Below are 20804 nucleotides of genomic sequence, written 5' to 3' on the forward strand. Positions count from 1 at the left end.
TCTAAGGCTTGAAATCCATTTTTTATCTATTCATACATTTTAAGGTCGAGAAGTTCGATTTGAGGATTTTTTAGCATTAAAACAATATCTTCTAGTGAATTTTTGAGGTGCGCCATAATGCTCAGGGCCTCACCCTTACATAAACTTTTTCCTATAAAGAATCAAAACAATTTAGAGCTATTAGTCAGTTTGGAGCTATTAGTTGTGAATTGCTCATTGTAAAAAAATTAATGTCGTTCCAACTATTAGTTCCGTAATCAAAGCCATTTGGAAGTATTAGTTCCGAATCACTCACTATAAAGAATCAAACCAGTCATGAAGGAAGCAGTAGTTTTGGATTGCTCATTGCAAAGAATCGAAGGGATACGGAACTATAAGATCTAAACTGCTCATTTTAAAAAATCAAACTGGTTCAGAAACCTCATCGATATCTTACAAAAATGGAAGGATATATCAAAGCGGTCTAGAACTATTTGTTCCATATTGCTTACTAGAATTTCAGTGATTATTTTGGAAGTAATAGTTCTAATACACTAGGCATGAGCACAAAAAGCTGAATATGAGTGATAATTTTTAAATAATAATGACAAGGAATGTAAGTGTAGTTCCCTAAATTTTGGGACCTATGTACCACTAAATATGTTCATTCTCTCGAGCTTTGACATAGATTTTAGCGGAGGTCATGTTATACCCAAGGACACGGTTTCTATGAGTCCATGTAGATATGAGTCATCTCTTAAAAATATATTTTTAAGATGGATTTTTGGACCTATTTTTAAGGACATATAATCTCCAACATAGAGATCATAAATATGAAAGAATAAATAAATTTTGAAAATTAAAAATAATAATTATATGAAGAAAATATTTAGATAGTTAGTTTCAATTATTTTTAGTTGGACCACCTAGTTGCATCCATCTTTAAGATAGATGCTTTATACCTATGGGACCGCAAATGTAGAAATGCGGTCCCCGCAACATGAAACAAATTTCCTATGAACTATTGTTTCATGCGTACTAGACCGCATTTGTAGACTATGCGGTTCAGAGGTGTAAAGCATCCATGTTAAAGATGGATGCAAATAGGTGGTCCATCTTAAAACAATTATAACAAATGATCCAAATAATTTCTTAATATAATTATTATTTTTAGTTTTCAAAATTTATTTATTTGCTCATATTCATGATCTCCATGTTAAAGACTATATATTCTCCAAAAATTAGGATCAAATTATATTTAAAAAATATATTGATTGAATTTGCTTCGAGATGTTGTTTTGATGTTGGAAACTTAATGACGGCATAAAAATTTATTTCACACTTAACTATGAAAGTGAAAATTTTGAAAATTATATAAATCGAACATATCTATAAACACTTAAATATCTTGAAATAAATAGTCCTGATAACTTATTACAAGATACACTATTTTCATGACTTAAATTTTTTCTTTATATCCATACATCTCAAGGTCAACCAGAACAATTGGAGTTTTAAGGTGCACCTTAATTCATTAGTATAAAGGTTGCAACCCTATATAAACTTATTTCAATTTAAGTACATGGAGATCAATGTGTTGAAAAGAATATATCTAAGCTGCTTACCACTACTACCACACACGACAACTGATCTATCGGGGCTTTTAAACCCCGACGATTTGAACCGGGAATTGCTGATCCATAACAAATTCAATGGGTGGACAATGCGTTCCTCACCCTCCTAAGTTTAATCATATTAATTAATTATAATTATAATTATTTCCAATTTTTAACATATCTAAGCGATTGATAAGTGAGCTAGCTACATTATAAAATTGTTTTAGAGGGGCACGAGGAAAATGCTTGGAAGTCACGCGGAGGGAGAGGGGAGAGGTGCTGATTTTTTTCAGAATGAGTAATATCGGGGAGAAGGGGAATAAGTTGACCGCACGGAATTGCAGATCGACCGCAGTCCACCGTGTTGATTGGACCAAGTCTAGAGAGAGAGAGAGAGGAAAGACTTGAAAACAAAGCGCACCATTTTCTTTTTCAATTTAAGTTAGTTAAAACAGAAGACCTTTTCCTTTTTAACAAATGGAGTCAGTTATGGTTTAGTTGATCCAGTAGGTTAATCTTTTTGGGCAAAGGAATTTCTCTCTCCCCTTCTCTATCTTGTGGCCAAAAGCAATAAGAAAAGTATTGGGTTCAAGCTTAATTTGTCATTTTCTCTCTCTCTCTCTCTCTCTTCAAGGCTAATTTGTCATTTTTGTCCCCTCTACCAAAGTCAAGAGGAGCTGGGCCATGAGCTTAGCTCTCTCTCTCTCTCTAGAAGTGAAGGGTGAAAAGCAGCTGAGTGAAGCCTAAGGCATTGTTAGGACGTCCTCAAGGTAGCTATATCAAAGTCTTATCGTCTTAATCTGCTTTTATGTTTATGGTCAGTCATGGCTAAATTTATTCAAATAGCGAGTCATGAAGAGCGGATCGGCTATCAAACTATTAAAGGGTTTGGTCAAGGTAAAACCGATCCGATAGTGAAGTTGAACTCGTTGGATCATATTTTAAAAATATATAAAAAAATTATAAGTAATTGTTTAAAACTATTAAATATAATATAACAAAAAATTAACTAATTTTATTTATATGTCAACGCTGACAGACAAGCGATTTTGGATAAAACTAATCAAATATTGATTCTGATTAATCTTGATAACAATAATTATTATTTCGCTCAAAAACATTGAAGTTTTTTCCAATTACACCAAATGATGCTTTCGTTGCAACATTGAGAGTGTTATTGCTAATAAGTTGGGTTAAATTATGGGAATAACGCTCTTGTAGTGGGGTTAAAATCCTCGAAAAACTCAAATCATATAAGAAATTTATAATCAAACAGGGCAATTCTATGAGAATAAACATCCTAACAGGGCAGTTTTCTTTGTCTTAAACCCATCAAAACTAAATTTATATGGACCCAAGCCTAATGGTCTCTCTCTCCATACCTGCCCAAATTAAGGTAAGGTTAAAGGGCCTGTTCATAAACAGAATGGCTCCACCTTGCACTCTCTCTCTTCCTCTGTCTCTAACCCATGTGTCACTCTCTTGAACATTTTCAGAATCACACAGCATACCCCAACTTTTACTGTGAGATGCCAAAAAGCCCAGAAAACATTTAAACCAAATTTCCAAATATAGAGGTACTCTTTATTGCTTCTTCCCAACATTTCTAAATACCACAAGAAACCATAATATTTTCCTGAATTCCAGAGCAGGACTACCTAAATATACTCAGATAAGGTAAATAGATTTCACAAGTTTTTTTTTTTTTTTTTTGGGCAAAAGGATAAACTTCACAAGCTATTTATATAAAAGGGACTCTATCGTTAAAGCATTCTCCAATTGATTGGGGGTCGGCGATACAAATTTTGGTCTGTATGCTGCTACGTACATGTACAAACATATTGTACACAAATCCCCCAGGTGACCAACATGAGGATTTTGTTCAATATGAAAAGTTGAGAATCACTTGAAAATCATTAAATAATTATTTTTGTAATAGAAATTTTATATTTTAAAATTTTTAATACTTAGATTACACCCTCCAAAAGCTGGACATTCTCTATCAATCTTAGGACATTTTTTTTTTTATGTATTGCAATTTGGGAATTTGTTTCTTTGAGGTTAGTTTATAGGTTGAAGATATTTCATCCTCAAAATTTGGGATCTTACAATTCCATTGGATCTTACCCAAGGGACTAAATGGACGGTAAGTAGCATTAAAACTTTCGTGCTCATAAGAAACCAAAACGCCATAGGTAATTCAACCATGCCCAACAATAATTACAGCATGCTCCTGAAGGAGCATACTCGACTTGATGTCCTAATCAACCTTATATGTTAAAATTATACGAGAAAATTAAGCTCTAATTTTTTACTATTATTTTTTAATATTTTGTTTCGGTGCAAGTTGGTTATATGTACACATGCTTCAAGATAATTTTGACAAGTAAAATAATTGTTAAAATTTAAATATTATTAGACTTATGTGACCATGTGATGAATTTTAGATGGTGATAAGCCGTAAGTAAAATACTATGAAACTTTACCTATAGGTGTTATATATATGTGTGTGTGCACGCCAAGGATAAATGTACGATAAAAGATATAGAAAAAAAAAGGAACAAAGCGCTGATCAAGATCCGTCAAGGACTGAAGTAGTGCTTGTTTACAAATCTCATCCATAACATGCCTTAGTTTCCATGGACCATAGAAGGGTCTACGTACCAAGTAAGACATGGATCGAATCCCTTTAAATGAAAATATGTCGATCTATATCTTGAACGCAATGGTATTGTCTACAAAGCAATCATTTGTCTTTTGTTCTATAGAAGTCACATTTATTTTCACTCATTAGATATCGAATGGATGGCGTGGGGTGAGTCACAAAGTTCGAGAATTATTTTTTAAGAACTTTGTGTCTATTTAATGACACTCTTACAACTACCCATTTTAAAATTTAAAGGAGAATGATAGGGCCTCCATGTACAAAAGATAATTCATCTATTTGTAAACAATCCCTTGTATTTTTTTTTTAGGATTGAATACAATAAGACCATTTATCTCTTGTACAGGGAAGTCAAAATTACTAATAAACATCCAATGTAAAATTTGATAACTAAAGTGTATCACAAAGTTCGATAAAATTTCTTTTGAACTTTGAATCTAATTAATAAAGTAAATACAGCCACCCAATTTTACATCCTATAGTTAAGATCAATTGTGACCACCCTTATATCAAAAGTAAATAGTCTCATTATATACTTTCCCTTCTTTTTTTTTTTTCTTTTTTTAAGATCAGCCACGACGTCAAAAAAGCCACATCCACGATATTTAGGGGCCCAAAATAATCCTAACGGTTTTTACAATGATAGAGGACTCCCGCGGGAACATAAAACCTTTGACATTAGGTATTTACGATATAGTTCGAAGTTTATCTGTACTCGGGATTTCAAGAAAAGTTTGGGCTGTTCATGTCATTTTCTCCGATTAAATTTAAAAATGGGATTAAGGCCATGAACGGGGAATATGCAGTGGGAACTTCGCCTGAATCAAACGTTATTTTGGGTAAAATTGTTAGGGGAGCTGAAATCCAAAATCTTTTAACCCAAAATCACTTTTTCTCTCTATCTTTATCAGGTGAGTCAATTTCCTCCTTTTCTCTTAATTTTTGTTTCTGGTTTTTTTCTCTAATTTTGAATTATTAATGCTCCATGCTTCATTTTGAAAGTTCTTTCTTTTTACATTCTTTTGGGAATATAATATTCTTTTTAGTTCTTCCTTTTTGATATTTCGGCTTTTTGTCTTGAAATTTTTTATGGGTTTCTCTTGATTCTGGAGAAGAGCTCACAAGGGTTGATAGCTTTAATATTTTCCATGCATTTTCATTAAAACTCCTCATAGTTTTCTATGAGCTTCTCCCATTGCTAGTTTATGGGCTCAATATTTTTATTTTATTTTTATTTCTATTCTGTTGGTTAAAGCTAATTAGGCAGGGTTTTCTGAATATTGGTCTGTCTTTTTCTTTGTTGTTGATGTTGTTATTTTCATTATTATTATTATTATTTATTATTTGGGTGAAGGCTTCTTGTAGACTAATGTCTTTAGTTTGATTTAGATTGAAATATATCTTCTTCTTTTTTTTTTTTTGAGAGAGAGAGAGAGATCTTGTAATCTGTGTGCTTATATTGATTGAAAACTGAATTATACAGGGCCTTTAGGAATTGGATGTCTTGAGAATCATGGTTTTTAAGGAAGGGGATACAGTGGAGGTCTTAAGAAGTGGAGATGGACCTTTAGGTTCGTGGTATTCTGCTAAAATTGTATTAGGTGATGTTGGCAATTACCTTGTTAGATACCAACTCTTACTAACTGTTAATGGAGACCCCATCTTGGAGAGAGTAAGTGAGGATGACATTAGGCCTATTCCAGCATTAAAAGTTGGTGGGAATTGGCTTATTGGAGATACCATTGAAGCTTTTGATGGCCATTGTTGGAGAGTCGGTAAAGTTTCTGATGTGCTTCATAATGGCTGGTTTATCATCGAATTCTTTGGGTCCTCTCAATTTAAATCGTACCACAAGTCTAGTATAAGGGATCATCAATCTTGGCAAGGCAATGAATGGATCTTACTTGGAAAGGTGACAGTCTTAAACCATGCATTTTATTTTTGAATATTTCCTTATCTTTTCATTATGCATGTTTTATATTCTAGCTGTTGTAGTCATTGTTGTTGATTATCACCTTTCTTGCAGTGTTACTTGTAGTAGCAATTGCTGGTTTTAGCTTTGTGTTCTTCTTTTCTTTTGTGTATGTATCTAAATAACTGTAGAAACTTGGTTTTTTCAGTGCAAATGTAAGCCTTAGAATTGGTGAGTCTCACGCTTGTTAAACATTCAGATGCATTCATTTGCACTGATCAGGAAGAACCAATAAGATTAATTAATTTAAAGTTATAACGTCTAATTAATGCGGGCATCGTTCATATTTATTGGCAATTTCAGCATCGTTTTTGTCCTTTTCTGTTATTGAATTGTATGTTTTGCGAAATCGGATTAGCAATAAAGCCCGCCAAAACATTGGAAGTTATTGTCGATGAGGTTTGGTTGATAGACGGCACCAAATTTGAACAGACTGTACTTGACCTCGTCTTCATTTTGTTGACTCGGCCCGTTGTTGTGGCAAGCTTCCTTAACAAATACCATTTCCTGAATTATTTTTACTGGGATTTGCTTTATTTGGCAGAAATTATACTGTCATGTTGCTATGGTGGGGTAAGCAAGATTTTCTTTAACTGGAAAAATATAATATGCTCCATATGGTCACATTAACAATAATAACCATGTGCTTTTTGCCATACTAATAATTGATTGGATGGTGATGGAGGGAGAATAGAATGTACGGTGTAATTAGTTAATTGTATGGTGGGACCCACTCCCCGCACCGAGCTATCTATTGACGGTATGGTGATAACCTCATGGTCATGGTGCTACAATGACCATATGGATCCTATTGTTTTGGCTTTCTTGAATTTATGTGCTTAATTGTAATAGATTTGTTACACATGGACTCTAAGGGTCTGTTAGGGTACCTGAATAAAAGGCAGTCGGTACATGATGTGATGGCTGTTCTTAATGCCTGGTCTGATCCTACTATGTTAAACCTAATTCACAATCATGGGTTAAGTAAAAGAAAGGGGGATATCCAGAATGGAGGCAAACCAACCCCCAAAAAAGTTGTCTGCATATGTCCTGAATAAGGATCCACGTGTCCCCACTTGTTCATGGGCTGATAGTTTTTTATTAAGTACTCTTTTTTTAACTTTTTTCGTGTGTAGGCTCTTATAATGTTTTTACTGATCTTTTGCCAATGCATTACTACTTCAAGTAAAACTTTTTTCTTGGGTAGTTGAGTAGCAGGATTTGAACTCGGGACACTGCTCAATCATCAAGCCCTTAACCAATCAAACCAAAGTCTGAATCCATTTTAAATGATCAGTTTGAGTTTATCATTGTTTAGTTCAATATATTATCTTAAATTAAAGTTCGTACTTGGTAGTATTCTGACAATGGCATGTGACTTTCCATCATCTAATGTTGTGACTTTGGTTAACATACATCATCAAAATATAGTTGGTGAAATTACCACCGTGGTTTTAAAGCTATAAATTGCACAAATTTTGGTAGAAACTACTTTATGTCACATGCTTATATTTAACGTTGTAGATAAATAGATTATCACCCATAATATGGTGAGGTTGGATTCATCAATAATGAGTTTCACAATAAGTTATTTTTCAACAGGAATTAACATTGAAACTTGCAGTTGCATTTCATAATTCTTTGTGACTCAATTTCCAAATAGGATAACTATGACACAGCATTTATCAAGGGATAATTCCATATGGTCACCAACCGTTCATGAGTAAAAGGGAAATGTTGATCATTTAGTTATTTTATGGGTACGGTCAGTTGTATCCCCTGCTCATTTAGGAAATACCGAAAAGCTCCCCGTCCCGTTAAAACAAAATAATAGCAGTGTTATAGAACAAAGACTTGGGTCGGGACACTCTAGGGTCCAGAGCCCGAGTCACCCAGTTCAACGTGACTGAATCTGTAAAAGAGTAACAATGGAAATAGGGTCAGACTCAGGTGAGTCGTTAGTTTCTTACTCAGGACTCATCAAGGTCCGAGCTGAAGCGACTTGGGCGATCCCCAAGTCTGTTCAGCGTGTTTTGGAGCACTGATTTGGCAGGCTGTTCCATATTATAACCAATCAAGCCTACTTGAATTATTCTTGCGAGTTTATAGGTGAATTGCTTAACCATGTCTATTTCTACCTTTTCGTTCATGGGTAGGAGCGGTCACAAATATTCATTAAAGAAGCATTGGATGAGGGATCAATGGTGCACATTGAAGACTTTACGTTGAAGCTAACCCTCCAAAAGTTCACAGCTTTGACCTAGCAAGACATAGAACCACTAAGTAGGGAGGACATAATGATATGATGTGCATTTGAGGATCTTGCCATCTAAGGTTGAAAATTTGAAGTGCCCTATTGTCCATTTTCTGCACTATTCAGCTTTCTCCTCAGAGTTTGAAGTCTCTCTCTCAATTGGACATCTCCACAAAATATTACATCTGCCAAGCACGAGGAAAATCAAAGCTCTCTTTGGCCATCTCGTACTGTAGGCTCCCAAAGCTTGTTTCGAAATGTTTAGCACTACCTCACCAAATTCATCTGGCACGATAATACTTCTTTGATGTTCTGATATTTTCTCAGATTGAATGATCATCAAAAGGTTATCTCTTAATCTAACTTGGAAACTTTGTCCGTCATGATGATCTTGGTCAACTTTGCTATTTCTAGGCACTCAATTGTACCCATTAGCTCAAGGGAAGGTACTCACGTGACCTAATTATATAAATGGATATTTTTACATATTATTTAATTCCTAATCAAGAGATTGCTTCTTATTTCTCTTGTTCTTAAACTATGAAGGTCAGAAGTTGTATGTACTGATGAGTAGTTGTTATTGTTGTATTCAAATTGGCTTTCTATGCTCTAATATCTGAATGTTATGGATTGTGTGTAGTTTGGCAGTTGAGTTTTAACAGGTACTATCGGTATAGTTGCATCTGTGTCATGAAGGAATAAAGTTGATCACTATGGATATTTCAGTGGAAATCAAGATCTTACTGGTTTTATCTTTGTATCTATGCAGGGAGCTGGAAATATAAACCTTGATGATATGCTGTCCAGTTCAAGACATTCTCAGAAATCAGATATTGGAGTGCAAAAAATGAAGAAAAACGAGTCATCCTTTGATAACGTGTCGATAAGGGGCATCCATAAGCGGAGGTCAGTTGCGAAAGGAAATGGGTATAAAGGGATTGCCATGGGAAAATCCTTTACATTGCCTGAAAAGATGCACCCTGTTTCTTTTCCCCAAAAAAGAAGGGGTGGGAAACCAATGTTCTCTTTCACTGTAGAGAGAAAAAGTGGTGGTTTTGAAGTGGAAAAAACTGATGCATGTCCTATATTTAACGAGTTTTCTGAGGGAGGAGATAGCAACTGTTCTATTGCTAGTTGTAGTGGAGGACCCAGGGATAACTTCCTTGGCGATTGTTATGCTCTCAATTCTAGACAACCCTCTAAGGAATGTGATATGGGTATTTCTTTTGATGGCGGAAAAGCTTACTCTGAATCTGAATTTCGTGGAAATTCCTCTTCTTCAGAAGAATTAGCTACAAATGTTCATATGTTAGAGCTAAATGCATATCATCATACTGTGCAGGCTCTACATGCTTCTGGTCCCTTGAGTTGGGAGCAAGAAGCCCTTTTGACAAACCTCCGGCTCTCTCTTCACATCACAAATGAAGAGCACTTGTTCGAGCTTAGGCACCTTTGCACTCCTCAAGTTGTATAGCTATTCTTTCTATTTCCCTAGCTGTGCTTAACCTTCATAGGTTTTCATTCTTGTTTTCCCATTATGGCAGTTAGATACATTGTACATAGCGGGGTTATACTTCTGTTCTTGTAGCTTACTAGGTATTCCCTTGGTAGATGGGTATACCTTTCTTTGAATTATATGTTTTTATAGCTTGCTTTCGAAGGTATGACTCATCAAGTCTTGAAGTATCTGGAGTTTCTGTGTTGGTTATAATCTCAAGATACAAATCTGCTTTGATAATTGCAGAGTTCTCATCAATGAAATACCAAGGCATATGCTTTAGAAGAATCTGTGAAGTTCTGTCTTTCTATTGTAAACTTTGCATTTGTTCCTATTCATAATCTGGTTTCTTTCTACTATATTCTCTAAACTGAACCAGTTTTTATGAGTTATAAATCTACTAGTTGGGGAATTTTGCTTAATGCTTCTGCACAATGAAAAGTTGAACTGTAATACCGTTTAGGGCTTTCTCATGGGAGAGGTTCTCAAAACTGGAAATGAGGGATTCTTGTTATATGTGTACCTTTCGAGTTCTCTAGTCCTTGATATTTGTTTTTGGCATATATTGAGTTGCCAATTTTGTAGGTTCACCCATTGGGGCTTTTCCGTGGGTTGTCAAGGCTCTTGCAGAGCCTCAAGATTGCTCTCGGCCCAGTTTGATTGGATCTGGGGATACATATTAAAAGTAGCACAGAAGGTACTTTGATGGTTCTTCTTCTTTGATATAGTTTTCTTTAATTCCTCATAGATATTGCTTTGCTTATGTTCAGCTTATTACAAGACTGAAATAAATGATTGTAATTTGCTTCCGAGTTTCTTTTTGTAGCTTTTATCGTCAATCATCTCATGGCTTATGAAACAACCCTTGGTCAGCATATAGTATCCCATAAGTTCAATTCCTCATCTCTTTTTTATATTTGAAATTCTTATTAACAAAGTATTAGATGCATCTATATTTACTAAATTTGATGCATCATAATCATTTTCAACTATATGTATTATCTGAAAGAATGTAGCTCCGACTTTCATATGGAAACTCCCGATCATTTGGGTTCATCCCTACTTGGTTGTTCTGCCTTTGCAGATCAATTTAAGCACCACAGTCTTCCGTTGCAGCTGACCATGTCTGCTACCTTGCAATCGGTGCGTGTTTTGCATCTGAGATTTTGGGAGTTATCTATATTTACTGGAATTCTCTCTCTCTCTCTCTCTCTCTCTCTCTCTCTCTATTTTTCTTAACTATGTCTGAGATTGTCATTCCCCTCTCTTATTCTTACCTTCAGCAAGGTTCAATGACATGCTACATCCTCTAGTATACTAATAAAACTTCCCATATTACTGTGGATTGGATTACTGTCCTGGTTCCATAACAAATATAAGAAACAAAATAGAAGACAACAAAAATATGAGAGAGAGAGAGAGAGAGAGAGAGATTATCCTCCCTACTTCCCATGTGTGTACATCATTCCTAATAATGTTTTTATCTGCAAATGTTTTGCACATCTTTTGCTCAAAAACTCCACAGTTTTTTTGTTACCTTGTTTCTTTTTTTCAACTTTTGTACCTTATTTCTTTACACAGGGATTCTAGACTTGATTTCTAGAATGAGCAGTGCTCAATAGAATCTCATTATGGACCTAAAAAATTAGCTACTTATATCTAACAAGACAGTTATCGCATATCAATTAATGACCCAGCTCTTCTTCTAGAAGCCCACACTGGATTCCCTTTTCCTAAACCATGATTCTCTTTGAAACTCTAGTCCTAAACGGTCATAGTAGCGGCACATACATTGCAAGAATGGAAATCTCAGCATACATAAATGGGTGTATGATCTCTCTCTCTGCAACCTGGATGAGCACCCAAAATTTACACACACAGTGGCAGCCCTCTTCAGTTATCACAATACCTATTACCATTTTAAAGCGTATCAATTTCTTGCAACGAGGTGCCACTTTTTTCAGTGATAATTAGCTTCTCATTCACAACTGTAGGGCCAATTTGGCTGGACAGTTATCTTCCTCTGCTTGTCCGAATACCACAGCAAGCCATCTGTATCCATCACGTTTTCGAACCCCACTTGTGTAGAAAATGCCACAAAATCAGTGGCTGCTTGGTCATAGCTGGAGGAAAATTTCCCTCTATACCAACAGAAGAACATCCCAGGTGCTTGGGCGGCGAAAACTTGCTCATAATCTTACACATCTTGGACCCCGGGGAGGGTACACAAAGACAGGCGCCAAACAGAGAAAAGAATCTTTGACGTTCTTTGTGAAGATATAAAAGCCAAGAAGATTGGAGCACAATAAGAAGTTTAAACTGTGAAGAAGCTCCAACAAGTGTTCTTGATTCAAGGTCTCAAGGTTTGTCAAAATGAATTCTTGGTCCATCTTTTTTTCTTTTGGAACATTTACATAATTCTTGCTCCCATCTTGAGATGCTAAAAGCACGGAAGTCTTGCAAAGTACAATGGCAGGTATACAGCTCTAATTTGTGACATTTTTTTGTATGTCTGATATATAGACATTTGTGTCCATGTCTTCTAAAGAAGAAGACTTCCCACCATATTCCAAAACGATTTATATTATTTAACCAAAAATATGAAAATAAGTGTTTATGTTATTTTGATCGCTGTATAAATTTTAAAGGTGAGGATGCACTTGTCCACCAAGAATTCATCACCGATTTCTACATTTAATAGTCCTGAAATTACCTAGTTAATCATCATTCATGAAATATCAAAGAAAGCTTGACGATTCCTTGAACTCGTAAGGGAAAGTATACGATAGTTTAAAACTTACATTGTAAGCACGCTTACAATCCAACTGGCTTTAGGAACTGAAGAGCATGCTTGGTAACTGGAATTTGGAAGTTCTAGTTTTCAAGTACTTGTTTGTTAATGTGTTACCAAGTTCTTGAATACAGAGGTTAGGGTTTACTGTGATCTAACAAAGCTTCATAGAGAGCAGTCTTCATGGTTTCAGAGAGAGGGAGAGGGCACGGTTAGAGTGAGGATTTAAAGAGAGATGACAGCGAAAAGAGAGAGAGAGAGAGAGAGAAGCTAGAGTGACGAAGGGCGTGGTTAGCAAGCGAGGGATTAGAGATTCCATTGGAGAGAGAGAGTGCACAACTAAAGATCTATGACTGGTATGAAAAATAGAGAAATGATATGGTTAGAGAGAGAAAGGAGTTAGAGAGAGAAAATACGTGTTTAAAGAAGATTAAGAGACATGGATGGAGAGAGAAAGGGTACGGTTAGAGAGAGAATAATAATTTCGAGATAAACAAATTAGAGAGATTGTTTAGTTAGAGAGAGGAGTTTCGCAAGGTAAGCATTATTGGAAGAGAAAGGGCGTGGAAAGAGAGAGAGAACCATTGATTACTTGCATATTAACATGGCTAAATAATTCTGAAAAGCCAAAATACTTTTTGTAAAAGAAGCAGCCCAAACATGGAACTATAGAGGGTGTAAATTTGAAATCCATAATTTAAGGACTTGTTTGGACTACAGTTAATTTTATCGACTATCTCATCCAAAATTAGCATATTCTGCATAATACCATTTAACTAGTTTTTGCTCTAAAAGACTTAATATGGTAGTTTTTGCTGGTGGATAAGAAGATTGGATCGGGTGGGTGCCAATTCAGGCAACCAACCAAGCAAGTTGGATCGCAGATTCCTGTGTGGGTTCATCGATGTCAGCCTTCCCCAAATCACTCACGAAAGAAAAAATAAAATAAAAAAAATTAGAATTTAGGTTCCCTCTTGGACCCAGGAATCACTCGAGCTCCAATAGTGAACCGGGTGGTTTCCTTTGTTCATTATAGTGAGCCCCACAGTTTTAGGCAATATGGCATCATTCATTGATTCATTACCATGCAGAATCGAGGAACTAGGGGTCTAACTTGAGCGATTCGGAGATAGCTCATTGATCTATGAAACACTAGTTTTTAGCTCCTAAACATAATAAAATGGATTCTATAGGGTTACAAATTTTTGTAAACGTGATCAAGTGAATTGGATTTATATAAAAAAATTATAATTTAAATATAAATGTAATCGTGATAATTGGATTGGCCAAGATTGAATCTGGGCCATTGGGCTTATATGTAGCTATGGGCTAATGGGCTCACGCTAACATTTCTCTCTCTCTATCTCTTTCTCTCTCTCTCTCTATATGGATATATGAGCCCAACGGTCTAGATTGAATCTAGGCCGAGTTGATGATCACGGATGTCCGGTAGTATTTGAATTTTATTTTTTTCCTACATATTTAAATCGCTTAAAATTTTAGACGTGTGTTCATAAAAACTAGGTGAATCTTCGAAAAATATCAAAAAAGTATTTTACATGAAATAAATTGAACAAAATACCTTTGAAAAACTTTTGGGGTTATTTTCATCATTTTTATTTTCACGAATACTTTTTTTTATATTTTTATTAGGTGCACTTTGATGAGAATAACATACACCTAAAATTTCAAGTGATTTGGATTTGTAAAAAAATAAAATAAAATTAAAGAATTACTAGATATCCGTAATCGTCAGATTGGCCTAGATCCAATCAGAGCGTTGGGCTTATATGTTCATATGAGCTCGTGGGCCAATCCTAGCTTTTTCCATATATATATATATATATATATATATATATATATATATATATATATATATATAGGGAAATCATTCTATGTTCCGCCTACCATCCAGCCATCCATTTTTTATCAAAAGAGCCACTCACCGTTTGATCTTAGATCCGACTTCTCAAAGTATTTTATTTTTAGTTTTTTCAATACAATTTTTTTTAATATGAAATTTGGTACGTGTCATCTTCTCATTGGGGCGCACCTATAAAAAATATTAACAATAACTTTTTTTATAACAAATAATGACCAAAATATCCCTTGAATATTTCAAAGGTATTTTGGTCATTTTATTTTATTGAAAATCTTTTTTATATATTTTTCATTAGTGCGAGGTTAATATAGGAATAGACGTCCAAAATTTGGTGTCAAAAATGTTTATATAAAAAAAAAATTAAAAATAAAATAGTGTAGAGACATGACATTGTAATTGGGACAATCTTAGCCCTCTATTAAAAAATGAACAGTTGGATAAAAGGGAACATAGAAAGCTTTTATATATATATATATATATATATATAGGCTGTGGTTTCTATAAGGTTGCAATCTTAAACAATCCATTTAAAGCGCACCTTCAAATTTTATCATAGCATATAATTTTGATGAAAATTATTTTTAAGATTATCTCAAAATCTATTTTCAAATCCAGTTATAAAATTTTGAACTCCAAAAATGATTAAAATCAAGTAGATCTGTTAACATATAAAAATCTTGAAAATTGACGGTCTAAATAATGTGTTGTAAGATGCACCATTTCTAAAACTCAAAATCCTTTTTTTTTTTAGAGTCATACATCTCAACGTCGAGATGATCAATAAGAGGGGTTTTCAACATTAAAACAACATTAACCGATGGATTTTGAAGGTGCATCTGTAGTTCTACGTTTTAAAGTTGCAACCTTATATAAACTTTTATCATATATATATATTATATACTATAAGACCATTTACGAAGGTCATAATTACCAATAGCCATCAAATATGAAATCTCACGACATAAATTGTATCATAAAAGCTTGAAATTATTTTTGGATTTTGAGGTGGATCAACGGGGCAACCTTAATCACTCAGTTTCATATTCAATTTGTCAAGGTTGATTGTGACCTCCTTTATAAAAAAAATAAATGGTCTTACTTATACACTTCTCATGTTATTGTTATCTAACTCGAACTCAAAATAATTGCTGCGATAATTTCGTCTTTGCGAGGTGCTATGCTATTTTTGAGAAAATGTACTACGCCCTATATGACCATGAAAGAATTAAGGGGTAACTTTGCACAATGAAGTTGCGAATGGTCGATGGAGAGCGTGATCTAAAATATATGAGATTGTATATTATGAGATTTTTTTTTTTATTATAAGAAGGTCGTGATACTGGCCATTAAATGTCAATTGGATGGCTTAGGGTGTCACATACAAATTGAGAAATTTTTTTGAACTTTAAATATAGTCAACGATATACTCGCGCAACTATCCGAATTTATATATGAGGGACAAGAATAATTATAACCTTGTTAAGTTAAAAGTTAATGATCTCTTTATATACTTTTCCAAAATATATAGGAACGAATCATACTCTCTCCCATCACCATCTACCTATTCAATTGGCGGTGAGGATACTAATGACCATATTGAAGCAACTCCTCTCTCTCTCTTACACCCACCACCGTGGAAATTATTTATTTCCTTTTCTCTTAAATTTCTCTCTAATATGCAATGCCCTCTCACTTCTCTTTGTACAAAAACACCCCTCTTCTATCATTTTTTTTTTTTTTGCTCGGATGCAGTTTCTATGACGTTAGGCTTTATGGAAACAAAGTAAACCCTCACCTTGAATCCTAACCCAAACAGTCATTTTCGGACAAAACATATAGTCTAAATGATGTATAATACATATTTTTGAGGTTGAAGTCTTTTTTTTCTTTTTTTCACAATATTATCAAGGCCAAAATAATGGATTCGAGGATTTTTCGAATTGTAATTGTTTTTTTTGTGAACTTTGAGGTGAGGTTTTATTTTTGAGAAAATTACATAAAACTTTCAAAAATAGTCTTTTTAGGCACTTTACCCATGCTATATTTTTTTAGCATATTTTTCTCCAAAATTAAATTTTATAGCAAATACCCTCAATCAATGGTTTAAAAAACGGATCGGTGACCCCCATCGGGCTTCCAAAAAATCGATCCGGATCGGCGAATCGGGGATCCGGATCGGGAATCGGGTGAATCCAATGATTTAAAAAACGGATCGGTGACTCGGATAGGGTTTCCAAAAAACCGATCCGGATCGACGAATCGGCGATCCGGATCGGGAATCGGGTGAATCGGTCAGAATAAAGCTTAAAAAAAATTCGAAAAAATTATTAAAATTCATTATAAATATTGTTTTTTAGGAATTCAATAAAAAATGAGGGTACTCCATTAAGAATTTTCATGTTTTTGAATGAATATGCGAATATTGATATGTTCTTTCCCTGCATGAACCGCCATTCAGCATTTAATTTACAGTATTTCGTGCTCATCCCTACACTGATGCTGTTGGGACTCGATATGTGAATAATATGGCTAGGATAGGGTGGCCTCAGAATCATCATCTCTCTCATTTTCTCTTTGAATAATATGGATTAAAAAAAAAAAAAAACAAATTTTCAAAAATATCGATCATGGATTAAAAAAAAAATCACAAATTTTCAAAAAATTCTATCATGGATTACAAAAAAATATTCGATCATGGATTAAAAAAAAAAAATCACAAATTTTCAAAAAATTCAATCATGGATTACATAAAATTCGATCATGGATTACATAAAATTCGATCATGGATTACAAAAAAAAACAAACAAAAAATACAAAAAATTCAATCGTGGATTACAAAAAAAGAAAAAAACAGTTCGATCATGGATTACAAAAAATTCAATCATGAATTACAAAAAACTCTATCATGGGTTACAAAAAAAGCAAAAAACAAAAAATTCAATCATGGATTACAAAAAAAAAACAAACATTTCGATCATGGATTACAAAAAAAAAACAAACATTTCGATCATGTATTACAAAACATTCGATCATGGATTACAAAAAATTCCATCATAGGTTACAAAAAAAAAAAAAAAACAAAAAAATCGATCATGGATTACAAGAAAAGAAAACAAACATTTCGATCATGGATTACAAAAAATTCTATTATGGGTTACAAAAAACCAAAAAATTCGATCATGGATTACAAAAAAACAAAAACAATTCGATCATGGATTACAAAAAAATCGATCAAGTATTACAAAAAAATCTATCATGGATTACAAAAAAAAAAAAAAAAAAAAAAAAAAAAAATTCCGTACGGGACTCGCCGATTCACTGTTCGGACTCGCCGATTCCGTACAGTGAATCGGCGATTCACTGTACAGAATCGTCCGGTTCTCTCTAGAACCGGACAATTTCTGATTTTCAGGCGATCCGGTCCCCTTTTCACGATTTCCGAGTCGAACTGGGCGAGTCCGGTTCGACTCGGCGTTTTTTAAAACACTGGGTGAATCGGTCAAAATAAAGCTTAAAAAAAATCCGAAAAAATTATTAAAATTCATTATAAATATTGTTTTTTAGGAATTCAATAAGAAATGAGGGTACTCCATTAAGAATTTTCTTGTTTTTGAATGAATATGCGAACATTGATATGTTCTTTCCCTGCATGAACCGCCATTCAGCATTTAATTTACATCACACAAAAGGATAAACATATAATTATCATGGAATAAGTATATCAACATACATGGACTACAATAAAGCATAAAATTAGTAACATATGATCTAAAAATAAAATGATAGACGACGTTATTGTTCTTCTTGGTCAAGCTGGTGCCATTGATTGAATTCGTTTGACAATTCATTGATTTGATCTAAAAACGAATCATCGATATTAGCAGGCGTCTAATTATTCCCAAATCCCTGAATGTTAGTGTTTTGTTGTGTTCCCAATCTAAAATCCCCGAAGATTGTCCATCCTTCATACTCACCTGCACTGTCGTGCTCATCCCTACACTGTTGCTGTTGGGACTCGATATGTGAATAATATGGCTGGGATAGGGTGGCCTCAGAATCATCATCTCTCTCATTTTCTCTTTGAATAATATGGATTAAAAAAATAAATAACAAATTTTCAAAAAAATCGATCATGGATTAAAAAAAAAAATCACAAATTTTCAAAAAATTCTATCATGGATTACAAAAAAAAATTCGATCATGGATTAAAAAAAAAAAATCACAAATTTTCCAAAAATTCTATCATGGATTACAAAAAAAAATTCGATCATGGATTAAAAAAAAAAAATCACAAATTTTCAAAAAATTCAATCATGGATTACAAAAAATTCGATCATGGATTACATAAAATTCGATCATGGATTACATAAAATTCGATCATGGATTACATAAAATTCGATCATGGATTACATAAAATTCGATCATGGATTACAAAAAAAAACAAAAAAAAAAAACAAAAAATTCAATCGTGGATTACAAAAAAAGAAAAAAACAATTCGATCATGGATTACAAAAAATTCAATCATGTATTACAAAAAACTCATCATGGGTTACAAAAAAAGCAAAAAACAAAAAATTCAATCATGGATTACAAAAAAAAAAACAAACATTTCGATCATGGATTACAAAAAATTCTATCATGGGTTACAAAAAAAAAAACAAAAACAAAAAATTCGATCATGGATTACAAGAAAAAAAAACAAACATTTCGATCATGGATTACAAAAAATTCGATCATGGATTACAAAAAATTCTATCATGGGTTACAAAAAAATAAAAAATTCGATCATGGATTACAAAAAAACAAAAACAATTCGATCATGGATTACAAAAAAATTGATCAAGTATTACAAAAAAATCTATCATGGATTACCAAAAAAAAATAAACAAATAAATAAATAAAAATTCCGTACGGGACTCGCCGATTCACTGTTCGGACTCGCCGATTCCGTACGGTGAATCGGCGATTCACTGTACAGAATCGTCCGGTTCTCTCTAGAACCGGACGATTTCCTATTTTTTAACCGATACGATCCACTTTTTACGATTTTCGAGTCGAACCGGGCGAGTCCGGTTCGACTCGACGTTTTTTAAAACACTGCCCTCAATACAAAAAGTTTATTTTTTTTTACAAAAATACCATTTTGTACATAACAAATCATTTTCGAATCTCAATAAAAAAAAAAAGCCAGACCGCAGTTGTACATTTGACGGACCGAAATTGTACACTGCCGAGCCGTTTATTCCAGACACAATTTTGTCTGACCGTAGCTCACAAATGCAAGACCGCTCGTCAATCCAAAACACATGTTGAACTACTATTGCAAAACACCAGAAGACCCATTATTCCAGTAACGTGGGTGTCGAATCGCCACTTCAAAATGCCAGACTGCCACTATGAGATGCCGGACCGCCATTATGAAACGTCAGACCGCCACTTCAAAACGCCAGACTGCCACTATGAAACATCGAACCCCCCATTTTAGTAAGATAAGCACCAGATCGCCTCTTCCAAACGTTGGACCGCCTACACCAGTGACATAAGCACCAGAGCGTAGCTCACTAATGCCAATCTGCTCATTAATTCATAAACAAATGACGGATCAAACTTGTAAAACACCGAAATGCCTAGAAAGAGGAAAATCATGAGGGAAAAAGAAAAATTGAGGGAAAATAAAAAATGAAGGGGAAGGTAGTTTAGTCTTTATTTTATATATTTTTTAGATTGGAGGTATTTTGCTATAAAACTTGGTTTTGAAGAAAAAAATGGTATGAAAAATTATGTTGGGCAAAGTACTTAGAAAGTCTAATTTTGATGTTTTATACAACTTATTTTTTATTTTTTTGTAAGTAATGAACTTATGAGACCCTCTCACACCTATGCGTGTAGAACCCCAAAGGATCACTATTATATTTGGCACAAATCTTTATAAAAGTTATTACATAGGTGTGAAACTTGACTTTTATAACGATCAAATTTAATGGTGATTCTTTAAGGTGCTATAAACATGGGTATGGGAGGGTCTCATAAAATCGTTTATCTTTTTTTATATTCTCTTTAAAAATAATAATAATAAAAAATTTAAAAATAAAATAAAATAATAATAATAATATTTGCCCTTTTTGCCAAAGACAAATACACTCTCT

At 33.8% G+C, this 20804-nt stretch overlaps 1 protein-coding gene across 2 annotated transcripts; it reads left to right on the forward strand.

Annotated features, from left to right (window-relative positions):
• Positions 1–5050: 5050 nt before the first annotated feature.
• Positions 5051–12606, forward strand: LOC18429557 (protein AGENET DOMAIN (AGD)-CONTAINING P1). 2 transcript variants are annotated; one of them, XM_088861686.1, is made up of 6 exons: positions 5051–5171; positions 5744–6172; positions 9256–9392; positions 10570–10681; positions 11069–11127; positions 11979–12606. In XM_088861686.1, exons 2-5 carry the CDS (start codon positions 5774–5776, stop codon positions 11102–11104), a joined length of 684 nt encoding a protein of 227 aa, XP_088717812.1. In that variant the 5' UTR covers positions 5051–5171; positions 5744–5773; the 3' UTR covers positions 11105–11127; positions 11979–12606. The 2 variants fall into 2 exon arrangements, with proteins under 2 accessions (XP_088717812.1, XP_006838905.1); XM_006838842.4 differs by lacking the exons at positions 10570–10681; positions 11069–11127; positions 11979–12606 and having other exon boundaries at positions 9256–10272.
• Positions 12607–20804: the final 8198 nt, after the last annotated feature.

This window comes from Amborella trichopoda, chromosome 3 (assembly GCF_054954075.1).
Source record: "Amborella trichopoda isolate Santa Cruz 75 chromosome 3, AtrichopodaSantaCruz75HAP2 v2.0, whole genome shotgun sequence".
Taxonomy (NCBI): Eukaryota; Viridiplantae; Streptophyta; class Magnoliopsida; order Amborellales; family Amborellaceae; genus Amborella; species Amborella trichopoda.

Excerpts from the sequence above, each read along its gene's own strand:
- LOC18429557 (XM_006838842.4), top strand. The coding sequence starts at position 5,774 with ATGGTTTTTAAGGAAGGGGATACAGTGGAGGTCTTAAGAAGTGGAGAT. Across the intron at positions 6,173-9,255 it reads AATGGATCTTACTTGGAAAG|GGAGCTGGAAATATAAACCT; the intron begins GTGACAGTCTTA and ends GTATCTATGCAG.